Genomic DNA, 23,481 nt, shown 5'->3' with positions numbered 1-23,481 from the left:
TGCACCTCTTATGTGTCCATAGCTTGCACCGGGTACATCTTATAGAGTTACTACCTACTCCTTTTCTACATACTGAGCAGGGCCATCTACCTGAAGGGGTTTGTGTTTTATCTACCTTCCTACTTATTAGGATTTTGGTTTTAGCTAGGTTGACTCTAAGGCCCTTCAATTCTAGACCTTGCTTCCACACCTGAAACTTCTCCTCTAGTTCTGATAGTGACTCCGCAATTAGGGCAAGGTCATCAGCATAGAGGAGCTCCCAGGGGCAACCTGTCTTGAACTCCTCTGTGATTGCCTGGAGGACTATGGTAAATAATAGGGGGCTGAGGACGGAACCTTGGTGGACCCCTACCTCTACCCGGAATTCATTGCTGTACTCATTTCCAACCCTCACCTTACTGGCCGCATCTCTGTACATGGCTCGCACAGCTCTCACTAGCCATTCTTCTATCCCAAGTTTCCTCATTGACCACCAGATAAGGGATCGGGGGACCCTGTCAAAGGCTTTCTCCAAGTCAACGAAAGCCAGGTACAGAGGTTTATCCTTGGCTAGGTATTTCTCTTGCAACTGTCTCACTAGAAATAAGGCATCAGTAGTGCTTTTACCTGGCACGAACCCAAACTGCATCTCATCTAAATTGATTCGCTCCCTAATTAGTTGGGCTATGACCCTCTCTGTAACTTTCATAACCTGATCTAACAGCTTGATGCCTCTGTAATTATTTGTATCTAAAGCGTCCCCTTTACCTTTGTAGCAGTTGACTATGATGCTGCTACACCAGTCATAGGGTATGACTCCTTCGTGTATCACCTGGTTCGTAATACGGGTGACTAGGCTATAGCCAACACTGCCAGATATTTTGAGCATCTCTGCAGTGATTCCTGATGGGCCGGGGGCTTTCCCGGTCTTCATACTCTTAATTGCTTTATCTACCCTGGTACTATCAACTCGGATAGCTGGTCCCTCTATTGGGTCGACATAAGGCAGGCTCTCTTTCTCCCATTCATTCTCTTTATTAAGCAATCTATCGTAGTGGCATCTCCAGACCTCTTTCTTTGCATCCTCATTTAATGCAAGCGTACCATCATCCATGCGAACACATTTCTCTCCTACAACATCACTATTCTCTCTCCTACACTGTCTTGCAACCCGAAATACCTCGAGTCTTTGGTCCTCACGGCGCAGAACATTGGCAAATCTTTCCTTATCTGCTTCCCCTCTGGCTAAATAAACCTGTCGCCTAGCCTCCCTTCTGGCACATTGGTACAATTCCCTGCTACCACCGTTCTTCCAGTCCTTCCAAGCTTGTTTCTTTTGTCTAATAGCCCTGTCTACCTCCTTGTTCCACCACCACGTTACTCTGGGTTGGGAGGGGACCTTACACCACCCACAAATCTGGTCGGTGGCTTTCAACAGGTTGTCCCGCAGAAATCTCCAATTGTCTTCCACGTTGTATGATGCTATATCCCCTTCTATTTCGTTAAATGCTTCAAGTAACTTGTCTCTAAGTCTCTGTCCGTTTGCAGGGTCTTTAAGCTTCCACACCCTTCTTCTCCAAGCCTGTCTAATTCTGGGCACCCATTTTGCCTTGATCCCAAAGTCGCTAACTACTAATCTATGTTGTGGGGTACATTCTTCGCCAGGGTAGGTTTTGGCATTTATAAGCCGCCCTCTTTCCCTATTTCTGGCGAGGATGTAGTCGATTTGGCTAGAGTGTCTGCCGGAGCGGTAGGTGACTAGGTGACTGGCAGGTTTCCTGAAGTTGGTATTGCAGACCATAAGATTGGTTGCATCACAGAACTCCAGCAGTCTGGTTCCCTCCTCGTTGCGGGAACCGAAGCCATAGCCTCCATGTATGCCATGGAAGCCCCCAGCACGACGTCCGACATGACCGTTGAAGTCTCCAGCCACAAAGAGAAGGTCCCTGTCACTCGTCGACGAGGTAGTTTGCAAGAGGGTGTCATAGAATTGGTCTTTCAGACCATCTGGTAGCCCAGGTTGAGGTGCATAGGCTGAGATGACAGTAGCTAATCTATGATGAAGCACTAGTCTGATCTTAAGTGCTCTGTCACTTACTCTAACGACCTCGATTACCTTATCCACCCATTTCTCCGCTAGAAGTATTCCTACGCCCCCGACCCCGTCAGTGTTCCCTGCCCAGAAAATCTTGTACCTGTGTTCTTTGCCTGTGAGGAACCTTGCAGAACCTCCTCTCCATCTTACTTCCTGGATGCAGCACATATCTACGCATCTCCGTTCAAGCATCTCAACAATTTCACCAGATCTACCTTTCAGCGTGCCGACGTTGAGAGTGCCAATCCTAACAGTATGGGTGTTGGGGGTGTGGGCCTGTAGCCTGGGAAGAGGAAAAGCAGTGTCGTGTACCTGAAAAGAAAACTTGCAATTGGAAGAATTCATAAGCAAAACATTACCTACAACCTGCAAACATTTCTCAACCTTAATGCGCTACCCAAAGGTAGGGGAGAGGATGGCCAAGGCCACTAGATGGGTTCCGGGAGACAGCCGAGGTTGACAGGATGACAAAGGGATGAACTTCCGGTGGAGGGGGCGGGATGACAGAGGAATGAACTTCCGGTGGAGGGGGTGGGATGACAGAGGAATGAACTTCCGGTGGAGGGGGTGGGATGACAGAGGAATGAACTTCCGGTGGAGGGGTGGGATGACAGAGGAATGAACTTCCGGTGGAGGGGTGGGATGACAGAGGAATGAACTTCCGGTGGAGGGGTGGGATGACAGAGGAATGAACTTCTGGTGGAGGGGGTGGGATGACAGAGGAATGAACTTCCGGTGGAGGGGGCGGGATGACAGAGAAATGAACTTCCGGTGGAGGGGGTGGGATGGCAGAGGAATGAACTTCCGGTGGAGGGGGTGGGATGACAGAGGAATGAAACTTCCGGTGGAGGGGGTGGGATGACAGAGGGATGACAGACGAATGAACTTCCGGTGGAGGGGGTGGGAGGGCGGGTTACCGCCAGCGAGTAGAGAGGGCTCTTAATTGTAGATTTTAAATATTTGAGAGACAACAATGCATAAATCGTAATTTTTTAAAAGAGCAATGAATTCTGGGTGATTAGAATATAACGTAGCATGAATTTAGGAAGCTTAGAAAATGAATAAGCATGAATTTAAGACAACAACTGAATTCAATTGAATTTCATGGAGAGAAACAAGAAAGCGCAAGGTATTGAGATGTTTGAGGCCGTAAATAAATAAAAATCTCTATCTTATCTGCATCTTGGGTATTTCGTCGTAGTACGTCAGCGAGATAATTTAGAATGGGTTTCTCATTTATATATAGCCAGAACCTGAAGACCTTAAAGGAAAACTACGAAGGGGGAGAGAGAGGATGGAGGGGTAGACAGAGGCATGGCGGGAGAAAAGATCATCATCATCATCATCATATATATATATAAAGAGAGAGAGAGAGAGAGAGAGGGAGAGGGGGGACCAGTCAAGCAGCACATCACGCTGTAATTCTTGGGCTGAGAAATCAACACTTAAAAGCCATAATTTTAAGGAGCGATAAGAATTTTTGAATAAAGGAAAATGGGTAGTGGTGGTGGGTAGGTACCGCCAGCGAGTAGAGAGGGCTCTTAATTGTAGATTTTAAATATTTGAGAGACAACAATGCATAAATCAAACACACATGCATATATAAACACAAACATGTATATATAAACACATACATATACATACACATATATATAAACATACATATATACACACACATATATAAACACACATACATATACACACAAACACACATGTATACACACACACACATGTATATATATACACACACACATGCATATATAAACGCACATATATATACATATATACACACTCACATGTATATAAACACACATATATACACACACACATATATAAACATACATATATACACACACATATATACATATACACACATGTATATATATAAACACACATACACACACACACATGCATATATAAACACACATATATACACACACACACACATGCATATATAAACACATATATATACATATATACACTCACATGTATATAAACACACATGCATATATAAACACACATATATACACACACACATGCATATATAAACACATATATATACATATATACACACTCACATGTATATAAACACACATATATACACACACATGAGGAATGTGTAGAATGCAATGTATGCGATGCAGGTTCGATTCCCAGGTGAACCCATTTGCAATAATAATAATAATAATGAAGATGAAGTTTAATATTTCTGGAAATATTTATTTGTCAAAATAGAAAAAAGCAAAAGATTGACGTCCAGGAATAATTCCAAAAACCATCAAAGAATTTTCTGAAACATCCAAACCAAGAACTTCACAGACTTCATTTTCATCTCCTCTGAGGAGTAAATATTTTGGATTATCTTTTAATCTCCTGGTTTTAATATCTTCAGATGTTTCCCCTTCAATATGTCCAGGTATTTCGTAAATATTGTTGTATAAATCTGTTATATAAACACATTCACCAATTATGGTTAAATGAGGTCTTGTAATATGAAATTCCACACCAACATACATTATTCCTTCTTCTATTCTTATCCTCCTCACCAAAGACTTTTCCCTGAACCATTCCACAAAACACCAAACATTCAACCTTCCAAACTCCTCCCTCCTCAAAACAACAACATCACCAAAAGATGTGACTCCCACACCATCCACCCCTTCATCTCCCTCAATCCTTCTCTTTCTCCCCATCTTCCCACGACACACTTCATCTTTACATTTCCCATCTTTCATATCAACCACATCCACATAATAGTCAAAGAAGCTGGGGTCATCACAATAATAGTAATCCTTGTTGTTCTTCCATATTCTTCCGTATTTCTTGTCTCTCTCTTCTTGAGTCATGTCTCTAATATAATGACCACCACACACGAGTTGATTGTCGTTGTATTTAGAAATCCTGTTGTAGTATTTCTCAGTTCTGATGGTCTTTAAACAGCAGAGATCCCTGTTGAAGACCCTCATTTCTCTCCCAAAGGCGACAATGAAACATTCATCTGTCCACCGACAAATGTCCAGTGGTTCTTCTTGTTGTTGTTGTTCATGTTGAAGTATGTCCACTGTTGTTGTTGTTGTTGTTGTTGTTCTGATTAATGTGAGACTTTCTCGAAATATCAACACACTCACATTCTCATCTAACTTAATTAGTTTACTGTTCAGGTCCCTAATGTCCCTATAATCATAACAAACAGGTTCCTCAAATGCAGGAATGGAAAAAGGGACCATTGCTGTTCTATATGGAAGTCTCCTCACTGATATTTCATCAATTCCTGAATTATTAATCTCCGCTATGTAATTACTACATCTCACCTTTAATCTACCTTTACCAATTATTTCACCTGATTTACCTCTTCTTCCTCCATCTCCACCTCTGTATTCCAATTTATTAATTAATTCATTACTGAATATTTCCTCAGATGTAATGGAAGGGAAACAAAGACCAGAATCAAGATTTGATAACGACACAGATTCCAGAATGTTCACTTGGTCCCCATCAATCTTTATGCAATGACATTCAATCAATTCAATATGGTGACACCAGTAAATACCCCCCACTTTTCTCCATATTACACCATAAGGGATGGGACTTGTCCAAGCTTGAGATTTCTTCAAATCTTTTCCATTCAGTTGAAATATTTCTTTTCTTTTGGGAACCGTGGCCATTATGTGTTTTCCTTGTGTAAAACACACACCACCAACTAAACTTGCCACATTTCTGTGACATAGCAGCTCCCCGTCTTCATCAAATATTTTAACGTTTCCATTATTGGCTTTTTCACACACAACTGTCTTTCCTTCATCAGAAATATCAAAATCTTTTACTTGAACAGCAAATTCGTCTGTTTGTAAACGAGCAACCGGGAACCTTTCTCGATTCACCATAAACAACCCTTCAACATACAATTCATTCCTTCTCCTCCAGGGGCTTCCAACAAACCTTGGTCCTTTACAGTCTATACTGGAGAAATTTACTTCATCTTCATAAATTCTTCTATTTAAAAATATTCTCTTGTATTCCCCATCCTGGGTCAAACACAAGATGTTTTTATATCCAGATGAACCTAAATGTTTCTCCCATTCACCATAAATGTACAAAAAACTGTCATCAATTGTCATCATGTCATAACCAAAATAATACCACATGTAGTGTCTGACTGAATGTAAATATTGACCATCACTGTCAAAGAAAATGATGAATCTTCTGTTGATGACAATGATGACATCTTCAGCAGTAACTTTAATATCCAGGATGTAATCATCATCATTTCCATCTTCTTCTCTCCTTATTAATGGTTCAGGTATGTCTATTTGTTTTATTTCCTTCACACTCGAATGTATTTCATCCATATCAACAAAATACAAATGACTTTCATCTCCCATTTTACTAAACACCATTTGATTGTTTGATAAAGAAGCCACACGTTCATATTTATTTGTCGTCTGGTAAATTACCAACGACAATGGAAATTCCACTTTTAATGTCAGCAGTTGGTATTTATTATCATAACGATCCCAACTCGTAATGACCAGTGTGTTTGACTGCCATCGACACATTTTAATAAATCTATAAGCATTCACTTTGATTGAATCCAAAAGTTGACCATCCAATGTAAATATCTTTATGTTTTTATTCCCCTCGTCCCATACTGCAACCAGATTATTTTCAGTCATAACCAAAGATGTAATCCTCACTGGTCCCTTGTCTCCAAAATGTTTAGGGAGAGGAATATGTCTGCCTTTATCAGAAACTGTCAGATCCTGTAAATATAATGAAGATGACAACATCTCACTGACTGAAATGTTTCTGGAAAATACATCTACCAGGTCGATATAATAATTAAGTTGATTATTTGTAACGAGATCATTAACCAACAAATTATGATCGTTTATAGCAAACATACGGCTGTTCTCTATAAGATATACAAACATTTGGTCAATAGATCCACCGTAGAGATTGAGGGGACGTTTCACTTGGGACATTAAAACACTGGGGACCATCTTAATACTACAAGGATGATGATCACCAGTGCCATGACCACCACCATTTATTCTAGTGTTGTACTGAAATGCTTTTCCCCTAGTAACAATTAATAGCTTTTCTGTTTTCTTGTCTATTGATAATGATTTCACAAAAAAGGGGATATTAATTGTCTTAATTGTTTCAACTTGATTAGAATTTTTCTTAATGGCTAAAATATCTAAATGTGATGGTTTATCGCAATAACAAACAATTTCACATTCACCCATCTTACACACCCGTACATAAGGCTGCCTTAATGATACACTTCTCACTGTCTTTGATAGGTTTCCGATGACCCTTAATTGTTTCTGTAGGGGTAATGTGACACCTATTTGATTAGAATCCCATCGACATATATCTGTAGCTGTAGACGGCAGAGATAATCTCGACACAATGTCTCCTTCATTAGAAATGTATAACAAGCAATCATGGTTGATGTCGGACACCACCAACTGTCCATTTGTCAGATTACATATTTCGCCAATGACAAGTTTTTTGTCATTCTCCTTTTCTTTGAGTCGTAGATTTAGATTTCTGATATAAGGATTTTTCAGGTGTAAACAACAGCCAGACGGCCGGTCCTGATACTTGTAAAGAAGGACCCTGTTGAGTTGAGTGTCCGGTAGATAAATAGTTCCTTGGAAAACAGCAATGTGAGGGTGAACAGGGAAAGGCAGTTGCCACTGCCATTTCATTTCTCCATATATATCATAACATATCAGAATAGAGTGTCTCTTGAACAGGACATAAAAATAAACATTATCAGAGTAGATGTGATGAGGGTAGCCATAGAATAGAAGGTATTTTTGAAAAAGTTCTTCACCACATGTTGAATAAAATACCATTTTATTTTCCCTTCCATCTACGACTACAAAATTAATTGGAGTTGCAGCAATGGTGACATTAGAATGTCCCAGAGAAATTCTTTCTGTAATGTCAACTTTATCTTCTTTGATCAATAGGATATGGACCTCGTTTTTGTTTTCAGTGATGGTCACAGCTAAACACTTATTTGATAAAATATGACATATTTCCATGTAGTTAGTTTGGACCTTTATTAAAGGGCCTTTTCTTAGTTCAGGACAGGTGATATACTGAAATCCTTTCATTTCACGATAAAATACCAGGAATCTGTTTGCGTTTATTCTACAATAGAAAGAAGGAAGCTCAAGGAAAACTAAATTATTTTGGCTAATTATTTCCCCATTATCAGTGAATAAAAAAGCTTTGTTATTCCTGTAAATTATTAATATAGAAAATGTAGACATAGGTAGAATATTTGTGATGTTGTAGCAATCCTCAATATCAATATAGTCTTTTAAACTGGGGGTAGGTAGCTGGTGGTTGTATGACAGTTTGGGCCAAAAGTCTTTATTTGTTTCAATGGCATGTGGTTTGCCAAAATAATCTGTTACCAAAATGGTATCTTTAGCAACAGAAATAGAACGGCATTTCCTGCCGATGTCCCTTTTTGTCACACCACCTTTAGCCGAAATCCTATAAATGATCTGTCCCTGGAGAACATAGAAATAGCTTTGGTAGAGAGAGATTTTAGTTGGGAGGTGCAGAGAATGGGTCTCTATCTCCCATAACTGTTGGCCATCTACTTTATAACAGATTATTCTGTTAATACTGGAAAATGTAATTAAAAGTATATTGTGGATCCCTACAGCAATATCTGTAGCTGCTTCTTTGGTAATGAATTGGTGTTTAATTATATTCTCCTCCCAATCAATTTGGCAAACAGTCTTACCAAACATTTCTACACCTATAAGTGTAGAATCTTCCAAATAACTCACCATATATAACCCCAACTGTATCTTTTTAATCTTGAAAGTTGTGGGGCTGATAATGAGAATCATTTCTTGGAAGGGGAGGGTTGCTAGAACCATGTCTTGACCAATTCTGGTGAAACTGGTGACAGAAGATGGACAATGGACATCATTTCTGTCACCGTCTCTTGTCACACAACATACTGTCATACAATGGTGGGAATAGGTCATCACTCCCTCCTGTATTACAATAATATCGGATATTGTGATTTTGTCAAATTCTTCACCAGATTCCACAATCTTTGCTTCTCTGGTCACAACTGGGCAAAGAGGACGATATTTTGTGGTTATTTTTGGTGGATCGATGGTTTTGTGTTTGTCTTGTAGAATATTTCTCTGTAAATAGTGTTCCAGGAACAATTCTAGCTTTCCAAAAATAATAAATTCTTGATTGTAATCGATTTTTTTAATGTCTTTCATCAAAATTTGTATTCTCTGTGTAAAATCTTTTAGAAAAGTATTTTTATCCATTCCTATACTTTTTAAAAAAGTACAAATTTCTTCCCGAGAATTTTTCAACAAATTCATTTTGTCTTCATATGCATTGAATCTTGTATACAATATGTGTTTGTCCAAAATATTTTGTCTTCCCATTACTTCCTTCTTTTCATGGTCTCCTTTATGTTTTTTTTGTTTTGTTGTTGACTGAGATGAAGCTCCTTTCTCTGACATTTCTCTCCTTGAACCATCATCTCTCTCATATTTACACCTTTGATGGTCAACTCCTTCTCCATACCTTTTTGCTTTTGAGTCCATTAAAGCCCTTTTCGGAGGGGTAGGTTTTGCTTGGTCTTCCATGGTGAATCTGTAATGAAATATAAGGAAAACATTTAGCTTTGTGAAAATATTAAAGTTTCAGGGAGATGATGTTTACTTCATTATTTGAAACACACAAGCAAAACATATCTGTATTTCTGTCAGCAAATTAATCTTGTCTAATTAATATTGAAACAACTTTCTGTTGGGATAATAATGATTAGAATTAAACACCTTATTACAATCTACTTTGAGATGTATTAATAAGTTTCATTAATTACATGGAGTCTAAATATTAGCAATAATTATATTCACTGGAAATGATATTTTCGTTCAACATCACAAATTAATAGTCATGTGTGGTTTAGATTTATTTAACAATAATTAGTCAAAGAAATTCCCCTGCTCCAAAAGTACTCAATAACGAGACACAACTTTAATTGGTATACATGCTATATTATGTTCCAACACACAGCAATCATGTTCAAACTTCGTTAACATGGAGCAATTAGCAAAACATAGACTTCATGTTTCATAGACATTTGTCAGATACAAGACAGACTGAACATTTTGCTTATTAGATGGAATATAAGTATTACTAATGATTATATGTGCTGGAAATGATGGGACCGTTGTGGTTGGCTTGGTTTCCATCATATTTACCTGGATTAAGAGATATCAATAAAGCTGGAGATGAAACTGTTCTTAACCTGACGAATGCTGTAAATCTCTCAACATTCCAATATAATCCACACAATTATCATAGACAACATTGATTAAACTTGGAAAGCTTATCAAAAGATGGGCTTTCATATAACCACACTGATACACAGCATGTTGAGAGGATCGTTATTAATTGTTCCTGATTGAGATAAAGATTGGTTATTGAATAAGCCCAATTAATGAAAGGTAGGTTCATCTAAATTATATTTAATATAAGGGACAATGTTTGGGTAGCAATGAGAAAGATGTGTTTGTATGAAAAAGGGGTTTGACAGGGGAAGTGTGTTTTGTTTTGTGTTAGGTGAGGAGATATAACTTGGTGTAGTTTATTGTGAAGTATTGGGGGTTTAATGAGGTGGATTAGGAAATATTGGTGGAGTGTATATGAAAGAAGTGTATAATATATACACAAAGATGCACATATGTATATATTTATAAATCCATACGTATGTATGTATGATCATCATCATTTTACCCCCACTTTCCATGCTGGAATGGGTTGGATGGGTCAAAGAATATCTTGCCTGAAGTTACATTTTCTGGTTTTCTTTCTACAGCTGGATGCTCTTCCTGACACCAACCACTGCACAAAGTGCACTGGGTGCATCTTATGGTGCCATCACTGGAGACAATTGCCATGTCCTTGACAAAACTAAAAGTCCCCCTTTATCTCCGGCCTTCACATATACCTTGGGATGAGGGTAATAAATATATGGAAAGGAGGGGTTGAGTGTTGGGGAGAGACTCAGGTAGGTCCAGTAACATCCCTAGTTTCATTGGAAGAATGGTGAAGAGAAGAGATTTACTGCCAGTCTTTGTCACAGCAATAAGAAAGAATAAAAAGAAGAAGGGAGAGTGATTGAGAGATGAAAGATAGAGGTAGGGGCATGGCAGTAGGGACACAGGTGACAGTGAGATGGGGGATATGAAGGATGTGTGATATTGGAAGTGAATGATAAGTTGTGTGTTAGAGGGGTGAGTGATAGGGGTGTGATAAATATGAGAGGGTAGCAAAAGGGCTGAAGGTGTGTAGACTATATATATATATATGTATAGGTGCAAATGGGAAAAATAGAACTTAAAATGTAAGTATATGTGTATTGTATTTTTTCTTAATATTTAGCAGAACTAACAGAGTGACTCAAGATCTGAGAGTTGACACTCATCAAACTAGTTTTGGGAGGTCTGAGAATATACCTCCAAAGAACCACTTTGATAAATGCTAATAAACGAAACGTTCGGACCTTGAGTCACTCTGTTACTTCTGATAAATATTAATACATACATATACACACACACACACACACACACACACACACATATATATAGACATACGTGTAATTATATGAATATACCTTCACATACTCGTGTATAAATGTTTTTGTATATGTATATATGTATGTTTATAGATATGAGTTAATGAACAACAAAAGAACAAGAGTTACGTAGTCACTTCCATTAGCTTCCAGCTGTTTCTGCTACAGGAAGCAGTGAACTCGAGCTGAGTGTGTGTGTATGTTTGCAATCTATTTTTAAGTTGCCCCAAGCAGAAACATCTGTCAACCAATCACCCCAACCTTGGAAGACATGAGAAATAAGAATTTTTGTTCTTAGAAAATGGTTTTGGGTTAGCAATAGGAAGGCTGTCTGTCTGTAAGACAATGCTACAATAATATATTCACCTAACCCATGCTAGCATACAAAATCAGATGTACAATCAAACATAAGTAAACCCATGTTTATACATTCATATGCTCTCATGCATGCATAAACACACACACACACATGTGTGTGTGCATTTGGTGTTAGGAAGATTATCCAGCTGTAGAAATCTTGCCAAATCTTTCATTGGAGCTCAGCAAAGTCCTCTGGCTCACTGCTTCCTCTTCAACTGTCCTACCCATGCCAGTTATGGGAAATGGATGTCAAAACCTTTATAATACATCAGATGATGTATTTTCTTCTCTGTATTTTCACTCTAATAATTTTGTTTTGTTTCTTTGAGTCCCACTCAGTCAAGTGTATGACTACACTCGATGAGGGTCACCAATCCTCACCTGGTTTCAAGCAAGAGAATATTTCACCAAGTTCTTCAAACACGAACAGCACAATGGTTGGATATGTTTTCTGCTGGAACACTGCAAACAAACGACACTGTGTGACGTGACATTTGTTTATAATTAGCAGCAGATGTCAAGACAAGGAGACATGAGCTGACATATGCACACATGCACACAGATACACACTCATATGCATACACATACAAGTACTAATGTAGATATGCACACATGAATATACACACACACACACATATATATATATACCATAGGCTTTATCAGTTCCATGTATGAAACCCACTCACAAGGCTTGGGTCAACCTGGAACCTTAGAAGAAGTTAATTCTTTGAGGTGCTGTGAAGTGGGACTGAACCTGAGACCCCAATATTGTGAAGTGAATTCCTTAACCTTACAGCCATGTCCCCGTCTTTTTTTGGGTGATATTTTGAAGATGAAGTTTTGGGTGTTGGGGCTAATTGATTGCATCAGCCGCAGCCCCTAACTGGTTCTTATTTTATCAATCCCAAAAGGACGAGAGGCAAAGTCCACCTTGGCAGAATTTGAACTCAAAACTTAAACTTGGAAGAAATGATGCAAAGCATTTTGTCTGGCATTTTGTAACGATTCTGCTACCCTAAAAGGATGAAAGGCAATGTTGACCTTGGTGGAATTTGAACTCAGAACTTAGCGGCAGACAAGTCATAATAATAACAACAACAACAACAACCCTACCTTTACTATTTTATATCCTTCATATGTCCTCTTCTTTTTACTTTCATCCCTCTCTCTCTCTCTCTCTCTCTCTCACACATTCTCTTTTTAAACACCAACTTCAACATTTTATTTCTCTTTTACATAAACATATTATGTGTGTGTGTGTGTGTGTGTGTGTGTGTGTGTGTGTGTGTGTGTGTATAAACAGTTGCAGTGGGGAAGGTGTTTAGAAGCCATTTAAAAACACAAAAAAAAAGACAATTATATTCATTTCCACATTTAAATTTAATTTGCCAAAATATTTTCGTTGCTTTGAGACTGCGGCCTGTTCACTGACAAAATTCCGTGATGCATCACTGAATTTTTTCAGTCTCAAAGCGACGAAAATATTTTGACAAATTAAATTTAAATGTTGAAGTGAATCTAACGGCTTTTGTGTGTTATTAAATGGCTTCTAAACACCTTCCACACTGCAATTGTCTTTGTTTCAGCACATTATCTGAGATCAGGTCACTTGCTATGCAAGTACATCTCTGTAATATATATATATATTTTTTGTTTTATTCTTGTACTTGTTTCAGTCATTTGTCTGTGGCCATGCTGGAGCACTGCCTTTAGTCAAACAAATCAACCTGAGGACATATTCTTTGTAAGATAAGTACTTATTCTATTGGTGTCTTTTGCTGAACTGCTAAGTTGTTTTGATGTATTCACACCAACATTTGGTTGTCAAGCAATGTTGGTGTGACAAACATAGATGCATAAATACATACATAAATATATATGACAAGCTTCTTTCAGTTTCCGTCTACCAATTCCTCTCACAAGTCTTTGGTTGACCTGAGGCTATAGATACTTGCCCAAAGTGCCATGCAGTGGGACTGAACCCAGAACCATATGGTTGGGAAGCAAGCTTCTTACCATACAGCCACTCCTATATATATATATATATATATATATATATATATATATATATATATATATATATATATATATATACACCACAGATTCACAAACCAAAAGATCCTGACTCCATACGGATTTACAGTGGCAGAGCTGATGCTGGGAATGGCCAATGAGCTGGTGTTGACAACAACAACAACAGCAGAATCACAACAGCAGTGACTGGATGGGTGTGTCTTTGAGACTGGAGCCTTAAACGGCTGAAAAAGTGGCAGGGACAACTTCAACAGTTGTAGCAGACTTGATAATATAGAAGAGGAGAAGATCGATGAAAGGGGGAGGAAATGGATGAAGAGGAGGCATTAAATAAACACTGGGTCTACATTGATGGAAAATAAGTTGGAAAACAGCCTCAGAAGATCTGACCTCTGTGGCTGTGTTTAAAATCGAAAGTGGTCAACCAGATGACATAAGATGTAGAATGACTGGAAGACATTTGAAATCTGGGGGAGCCTTTCTCTCTACATGTGTAACCCCTGCCAATGTCTTCCACATAGAAAGAAAGAAGTGGTTGAAGAGGAAGATGAACACAACAATGACAAATGTACTCCAGTACTTGACTGGTTCTTTATCAATCATAATATAAACTAAAGCTGACCTCACTAGGTATTGAACTCAGAGCACCAGAACAAATACTGGAAACAGTCTTTTTCTAAAATGTGTTAATGCCTTTGCCAACTGACCCCTTTTTACATGAATAAGTTCACTTGTATTACTGTTTGATTTCTATGAATATATTATTGCTTGAGAGAGCATCATTAGGGAAACATAGCCAGGTTGTACCTTGGCCAAGTAATAACAAATCATTAATTACATTTTACACAGGTGTATGTTCATTGGTGTATCTGATGTTACCTTGAAATTGTTTAATTTTTAGACAGTTCTCTTGCTTTACTTCAAGAAATATACAAATTTATAACATAGATTATACACATACGCACACACAACACCCTAACAAATATTAATCACACACATACACACTCACACAAACGTGCACACACATACACACACCATCCTACCATAGATTAAAAACACACACATACTCATATACACATGCCACACACGCACACATACAGACATAGACATACACATACATATGAACCATCACACACACACACCACAAGGTATTTAAAACAACACATCCACTCAGACAGAGAGACACACACACACTCCCACACTCACACAAAACACTCCCACGCACACACACAGATGCACACATACATACACACACGCACACATACGTACACACCCTCACACATACATACGGTTGCTCTCACACACACACACACCACAAGAACGATCAAAACAACACATACACACTCAGACAAAGAGATATACGCACAGTCTCACGTACACACACCTAACATCCCCACCGACACAAAAAACACTCAAACACACACTCATATACACATTCCACAATAAACTCTGGGACCAATAAAAACGGCACACACACACACACACACACACGGACACAAACACACATATATACACACACACATAGAGATGTGCACAAAACCAGTCCCAAAAACCAGTGAACCATGACAGACTGTCACAGACCAACCAAAAATAAAGAAATCTTCTTTAACTCTTCTTCCCTCCCACCCCAGCTAGCCAGTCATACTGTCTCTTAAGACAGTAAAACATTCCCTCAATATACACAAGAGAAAAAGGCCAGGTCAGTTCCTCCTCAATTTTATTCGATTGTCAAAGAATATGTATAAGAATATGTATATGTATTTTTCCATATGTGTATTTTCATACACTGTTTTTAACACTGTTTTTAACAATTTCACCTTAATATCAGAGAATGTGTGACAATCAGTATGTAACACTACAAAGTTCATACAAAGCTTTATACTTTAAATATATTTTATCATCAAAGAATGTATATATGCATTTTAATACTCAAACTGTTTTTTAACATTTTTTATTATTCTCAAAGACTTTTGATAATCTTTTTCTAAAAAAGTGAAACCGGTTAAGTAAATAAATATTTTTAAAAAATAAGTGCATTTTCAAACCTTCTTTCATATATATATATATATATATATATATATATTTGAAGAAAAGCAACAAAAATTCATTAGGTTATAGCAGTACGTGCGTTTCGTACAAACTTCATTTATTTATAAATAAATGAAGTTTGTACGAAACGTACGTACTGCTATAACCTAATGAATTTTTGTTGCTTTTCTTCAAATTTTATTCACCAAATCTCTTGATTTTGTTTTTGGTTTTTACCCTACCAAATTCTGGTGCCTCAAACATTTTAAGTACCACATTTAATCTTTTGATTAAATCTATATTATATATATATATATACTTTCTATCATTTAATCATGCTATAAATGTGTTAGTACTTACTGTTTAATTAAAATATCAACTTCATTTCCTAATCTAGCTGATCCACAAATAGTTAAAATATGTAACAGACTTAAAAAGAAATACCAGTGCTAATATGATCAGTTAAATCCTTCTGTTGCCTCCCTGGGTTGCAGACTTAATCTATCACCTTTTTCAACACCATCATCTGGCCCTTGGGATGCTTTTAGCAGAGGATTTCTCTGTTGTATGCATTCATGTTAGGTCTCTTGTTTTGAGAATGTCTTTCTTCCATCCACCACACTTGAAGACACTGGCAAAATAAAGGGTCATAGGCAGGGCCCTTCTCCCTTGCTAAGCTTTGAAAAAATTAAGTTTACAAAAACTAACAATTTAACAGCCATAAAATTAATTTACAAATTTTAAATTTCACTTGAGAATTAGAAATCCACTGTAAACAACCTAAAATTGTGTATCCTTAGATGAACATATCCGTTCCCTTAATCCAAGCTATACTCTATTTTATCTTCTGGAAATGAAAATTTTTACTTGTAATGTAAAAGTGTAAAATCTTTGAAAAGTTTCTAGTCTATAAAATACTGCCTGAAAATAAAACAAATTCCAATATAAAAATTTATGTTGGAAATAGTTCTAAAGAAGCCTTAACGAAGTGTGTTAGTAAATTGTGCAGTAATTAAAATAATTACCTGAGTCAGTGATGAAGTTTCTATTTGCAGCCTGAAGTCTTTCTCTCTCAGAAATATCATGCAAGAGTGGCAATGATGTGACTTGTGTTTGGCAATTAAAGCTATATTTATAATCTACCAGGAAGAAGTTTCTAGATACCTGGTGGGTGTTACCTTGTCATGGGTATGTATCTTGGTTTAAAAGTATGTGTCTGTTGTAGTGTATAGGTATGTGTGTGTATATGTTGGCCAGATTACATCGACACGCCTATCTCTCTTTACATCATCTCCAACATTGCCACCACCACCACCACCTCTCCATGCATTTCCATTCAAGCGTTTCATGTTTCTGAACCAATCATATTCACTTATTTTGCCTTCTTTCCTAATATGGAAAAATCCCATCCTCAATATTTAAATTTGTATACATACATATATAGCGACACACTCACACACACACACACACGTACATTCATATATATATATATACATATAAACATGTACCTACAAACACACCCATATACATACACATATACAGGCATACCTTTTCCGATGAGTTGTAGTGACCCTAACATCATATACAATAAGCTCATTATAATTATTATCATTATTAAGAATCATTAGAGTACTGGACGAAATTGCTTAGTGGTATTTCACTCATCGCAACGTACTAAGTTCAAATTCCACCGTGGTCGACTTTGACTTACATCTTCCCAGGGTCAATAAGACGAGTAGCATTTGAGTATTGAGGCTGATGTAGTCGACCGTCCGCTTCCCTACAAAATGTCAGGCCTTGTGCCTTTATTAGAAAGGACTATTATTTATGCAGAGAAGGACTTCATCGTTAATGCATCGGACATTGAATGTATGCGCGAACCAAGGAAGGAGAATGCTTTAGAGTAGCTAACCCTGACAGAAATAACAGCCAAATCTCCTTCTAGTCAGATTCTATTGTTATAGGAATGTAGATATGCAGGGCAGGGAATCGTCAATTAGTAATAAAATTAATAATCAACAATTTTGCCGGGTAGCTCAGTATGAAAAAACCTTCTTCGGTAAAAAACATTTATAATCATAAATATATAGGGATTGACAGTAACCTGTTTCTCCAACATACTGAGAATTCAGAAATAGCAGTCAAAGAACTACTGATTTCAACGTCTTCCTCACGTGGTATTGATGTTCACATGGTCAAAATTAACGTGAGTTATTTAGACATTAACAAATTTATTAGAATATTTAGCTGAAGATCAGAATAGAGTATTTTACTCTTAACTGTGAAACAATTGTACTAAATTAACTAAAGGCAAGTGTTTTTTACTCTTCTCTACTGTTTTTTGTTCTGTGTGTATCAAAAATATCGCTATCAATCTGGAGTAATAATTTGTAGTTTTGAAATCAGTAGTTCTTTGACTGCTATTTCTGAATTCTCAGTATGTTGGAGAAACAGGTTACTGTCAATCCCTATATATTTATGATTATGGTTATAGGAATGTATATATGTATGTATTGAGCCAATGGCCAAGACTTCTGTATGGCTGTTAAATCATGAGAATTCTCCTATTTTGATCTGAACTTTGTGTACTAAAGATCTTTCAAGTTCAATATTTTCTAAATCCCTAAGTTCCACACATTTGGCAACAACGGCTGCATCTCTTTTCATTTGTTGTGTTAGCATTTTACCTGCCATAAGGGATCTGAAAGAAACCCTTTAATTGGTTTGGAGAGAGTAATATACTGATAATTAAATGTCTTTAAATACACTACACACACACTGTCCATATATCTATGTATGTGTGTCTATGTATCTGTATATGTGAGTGTGTGTCTATGTATTTGTATATGTGTGCGTGTCTGTGTGCATGTATGTGTGTGTATATATCTCCGTATGTTACTGTATATAATATCAAATTATTCCTCACAATTTTTTCATGTAAAATGTCTCAGTTTTCTACTGAAAAATATTGTTTCAACAGACATTCTTTGTTGCAGAAAAGAAAACTTAGGAATGTATATATGTATGTATTGTCTATTGGCACAAGGCCTGGAATTCTAGTAGAGGCAGCTAATCGACTCCACCGACCCTGCGTGTAGACGATTGTTCCACCTCACAGGCTTATACACACACACACACATACTATGACGGATCTCTCACTCCCTCTTTATCTTTCTATTCATCTATTACGTAATAATTCTCCTTTTACATTTAGCAAAAGGCCTGCAATTATTGTGGGCAGCTGATCGATTACATTGACCCTTTTGCATGATTTGTGCTCAATTCATGACCCTGGAATGATCGGATGCAAAGTTATCCTCACCAGAATTTGAACTCACAATGTGAAACTACGAAATGGTGCCAAGCATTTCCTCTGGTATGTGAGGGATTCTGCCAACACGCTGCCTTATGAACACACACATACTATAACTACAATAACATATATCATATATAGTTATATTAATATATATATATGCTTCTAGAAATAGCAGTCAAATCTCCTAAAATCACACATCATGCTGTGTTAGGTCTGAAGAATGTATCTGCATTGTAGGAAGGCTCGTTGGAATTACCAGCCAATTAAAGCTCTAATTACAGTTTACTTTCTAATGCATGTATATATGAGGTCGTAGAGGATCTCTGTCTGGTAGCTAGATCACTTTTAGTAAATGTTGATTTAACCCCTCCCCTTAAAATTTCTGGCATTCTCCATAAATCAGGAAAAAATCTACTCTTTTTCAGGGCAGGGAGTCGCTTCTTGTATATCTGTATATATAGTTGTATTGATATTTTCTCTTGTAGAAATAGCAGTCAAATCCCTTTAAATCACACATTATACTGTGTAATGTCTGAAGGAAATATTTGCATTGTGACTCAGCTTGTTAGAAACAACATCCAAATCTCCCTCTGACATAAACATAGGAGATGAAAGAGAGAGACAGAGAGAGAGAGAAAGAGGAGAATGAGAGAGGGAGGAGGACATATAATGAGGGAGTGAGAAAGAAGGTGCTACATAGAGGGATCGATGGAATAAATACAAGGCTTAGCAAAAACATGAGGGGTGTTCATTAAAGATGTTCCCTCACCCACCCACTTCCAGTTATTGCAGGAAACGGAACTTGTACAGGTAGAATCCTACATGTCTCTACATGTCACATTGTAAATTGCAGCTTTCCACTCGGATTCGTTTGTCTTTTATGGCTGCTGAAGTGGACTAAGCTGTTATAATGGAGCCAGTTGAATGCAGATCAGTGATCAGGTTCTTTATACTTGGAAGGTCGTACACCAAATGAGACGTTTGATGAGATGAAAGAAGTTTATGGTGACGATGCACCATCATACGACATAGTCAAGCACTAGCATCACCAGTTCAAATGGGGCTGGACATTGGTGGAAACTGTTTGGACAACCACATTCTGCCAATGATGATGATGCCATCCCTAAAGTGGAAGCTGCCATTTTGGAGGATCAGCCCATAGCTTTATGGCAACTAGCCCAGGAAGTGAAGATAAGTGTAGGAAGTGAGGGAAAAACTCATTTGCAACCATTTGCTCATGTTATCTGCCCAATGGATTCCCCAGATGCTCACACCTTTTCAAAAGCAGGAATGGGTCAATTGTTCCAAGGCAAGTTATCTCTGCTGGTGACAAAGGGTCTCTCACTCTGAGTGAAAGGTAGACTGTATGATGCATGTGTGCAAACAGCCATGCTACATGGCAGTGAAACATGGGTTGTGACTGTTGAGGACATGTGTAGGCTTGAAAGAAATGAAGCTAGTATGCTCTGCTGGATGTGTAATGTCAGTGTGCATATTTGACAGAATGTAAGCACCCTGAGAGAAAAGTGGGACATAAGAAGTATCAGATGTGATGAGTAGGAGAGATGACTGTGCTGGTATGGTTGTATGATGTGTATGGATGAAGACAGCTGTGTGAAGAAGTGTCACACTCTAACAGTGGAGTGAACCTGTGGAAAAGGTAGACCCAGGAAGACATGGGATGAGGTGGTTAAGCACAACCATCGAACGTTGGGCCTCACAGAAGCAATGATGAGTGACCGAGACCTTTGGAGATATGCTGTGTTTGAGAAGACCCGACAAACTAAGTGAAACCTTAGCTGTGGCCTATGCCAGTGTCACATAATTGGCCCTTTTAAATGTACCCTTCAATCATCAGGCAAAATGCTGTGCTTGAGAAGACCCGAAAAACTAAGTGAGACCTTAGCTGTGGCCTATGCCAGTGTCGCATAATTGGCCCTTTTAAATGTACTCTTCAATCATCAGGCAAAATGCTGTGCTTGAGAAGACCCGAAAAACTAAGTGAGACCTTAGCTGTGGCCTATGCCAGTGTCGCATAATTGGCCCTTTTAAATGTACTCTTCAATCATCAGGCAAAATGCTGTGCTTGAGAAGACCCGAAAAACTAAGTGAGACCTTAGCTGTGGCCTATGCCAGTGTCACATAATTGGCCCTTTTAAATGTACTCTTCAATCATCAGGCAAAATGCTGTGCTTGAGAAGACCCGAAAAACTAAGTGAGACCTTAGCTGTGGCCTATGCCAGTGTCACATAATTGGCCCTTTTAAATGTACTCTTCAATCATCAGGCAAAATGCTGTGCTTGAGAAGACCCGAAAAACTAAGTGAGACCTTAGCTGTGGCCTATGCCAGTGTCGCATAATTGGCCCTTTTAAATGTACTCTTCAATCATCAGGCAAAATGCTGTGCTTGAGAAGACCCGAAAAACTAAGTGAGACCTTAGCTGTGGCCTATGCCAGTGTCACATAATTGGCCCTTTTAAATGTACCCTTCAATCATCAGGCAAAATGCTGTGCTTGAGAAGACCCGAAAAACTAAGTGAGACCTTAGCTGTGGCCTATGCCAGTGTCGCATAATTGGCCCTTTTAAATGTACTCTTCAATCATCAGGCAAAATGCTGTGCTTGAGAAGACCCGAAAAACTAAGTGAGACCTTAGCTGTGGCCTATGCCAGTGTCACATAATTGGCCCTTTTAAATGTACCCTTCAATCATCAGGCAAAATGCTGTGCTTGAGAAGACCTGAAAAACTAAGTGAGACCTTAGCTGTGGCCTATGCCAGTGTCGCATAATTGGCCCTTTTAAATGTACTCTTCAATCATCAGGCAAAATGCTGTGCTTGAGAAGACCCGAAAAACTAAGTGAGACCTTAGCTGTGGCCTATGCCAGTGTCGCATAATTGGCCCTTTTAAATGTACTCTTCAATCATCAGGCAAAATGCTGTGCTTGAGAAGACCTGCTGAGTCAAGAGAAATTGTAGTCAGGGTTGGCATGTGTGTGTGTGTGTGTGTAGGGGTTTCTACATTATGCTGTTTGTGTCTGTGTCTCCTTCTTTCTCTTTGCCCTCTTCTGCCTTCAATTGTCATGTTGTGGGGTGGATTGAAGTGTGTGAGTGGCGGGGGGTATTGTTATTCTTTTTATGTTTTCTGTTGACGCTTGGTCTGCTTTTTATTATGTGTGTGGCCTCCATAAAATGTTTCAATATCATATTTGTTATATGTATGCATAGAAACATCTATGTTATCTATTGAGCCCCATGTTCTTAGCTTGTTGGTATGGCAGTAATGTGCTTTTCTCCTCCTTGAGGTATCGCCAGTGACCCTTAATCTTTCCTATGCTGTGGGCTCTCTCTTCATTATATTGTTATCATGTTTCTGCACCATCCCTCTGTACACCACTGTAAATTGTATTCCTAGTTTTCATGTTTATCTCTGGGCATAACCTACACACTATACAGTTCCTATCAGTACAGAATGTTCTTTCAAATGGGTTTGTTCTACAGATTAGGGATTTTATGGCAGTTCCTGGCCTTTCATTCCTGCTTCAGTCAGTGGATTCAATTTACCCGAGGTTTTTCTAAATTAATATGTTAGTTCTCCTCCAGGGGTAGCATTGATGAACATGATGTTTTGGTACGTTTGGCCATCATACCATGAGCTGGCCTTCCCTATCTTCCTCTTCGTCCCTTCTATACTATGCCATGATTTACTCTTGTCTAGCAGGCAGATCCCATTTGCATCATTCTCTATGATGGTCTTGAGTTTTGTCATGGCTCCTTTGTCCACCCTGATCCTTTCTCTTTGACTGTCCCTGGAGAACTGCAAGCAGTAGATGAAGTACTGTATGTGTCTCTTCAATTCCGTTGGGTCACACATTTAGGACTCCTTTCTCATAACCCTTATCAAGTCCGATATCAGGATATTGAACTTAGTATCATCCACATTTGTTGTATTCTGTGGCACAGGGATCTGGAGGCCATGGGTTTGGCATAGTATGGATGGAGAATCTGAACTTTGCTATTTCT

At 38.2% G+C, this 23,481-nt stretch overlaps 2 protein-coding genes across 3 annotated transcripts in view; one reads left to right on the top strand and one right to left on the bottom strand.

Annotated features, from left to right (window-relative positions):
* Positions 1-4,273: 4,273 nt before the first annotated feature.
* LOC149130578 (uncharacterized) lies at positions 4,274-17,310 on the bottom strand. Its single transcript, XM_089344150.1, has 2 exons — positions 17,171-17,310; positions 4,274-9,733 (listed from the first exon to the last, which is right to left on the bottom strand). Exon 2 carries the CDS (start codon positions 9,724-9,726, stop codon positions 4,294-4,296), a length of 5,433 nt encoding a protein of 1,810 aa, XP_089200276.1. The 5' UTR covers positions 9,727-9,733; positions 17,171-17,310; the 3' UTR covers positions 4,274-4,293.
* Positions 17,198-23,481, top strand: part of LOC149130577 (uncharacterized) — a 26,534-nt gene continuing 20,250 nt past the window's right edge. The window contains exon 1 of one of the 2 annotated variants that reach the window (XM_089344154.1): positions 17,198-17,333. The gene's annotated coding sequence lies outside the window, so the exon portion shown is untranslated. Of the gene's footprint in view, positions 17,334-18,212; positions 18,456-23,481 lie in introns of those variants that run through there. The other variant, XM_089344151.1, reaches the window with a different exon arrangement.

Source organism: Octopus bimaculoides, chromosome 28, assembly GCF_046866305.1.
Source record: "Octopus bimaculoides isolate indiv1 chromosome 28, ASM4686630v1, whole genome shotgun sequence".
In the NCBI taxonomy this organism is placed as follows: Eukaryota; Metazoa; Mollusca; class Cephalopoda; order Octopoda; family Octopodidae; genus Octopus; species Octopus bimaculoides.
The sequence above is the reverse complement of the archived record's forward strand: the minus strand, read 5'-3'. Positions and strand labels throughout refer to the sequence as shown.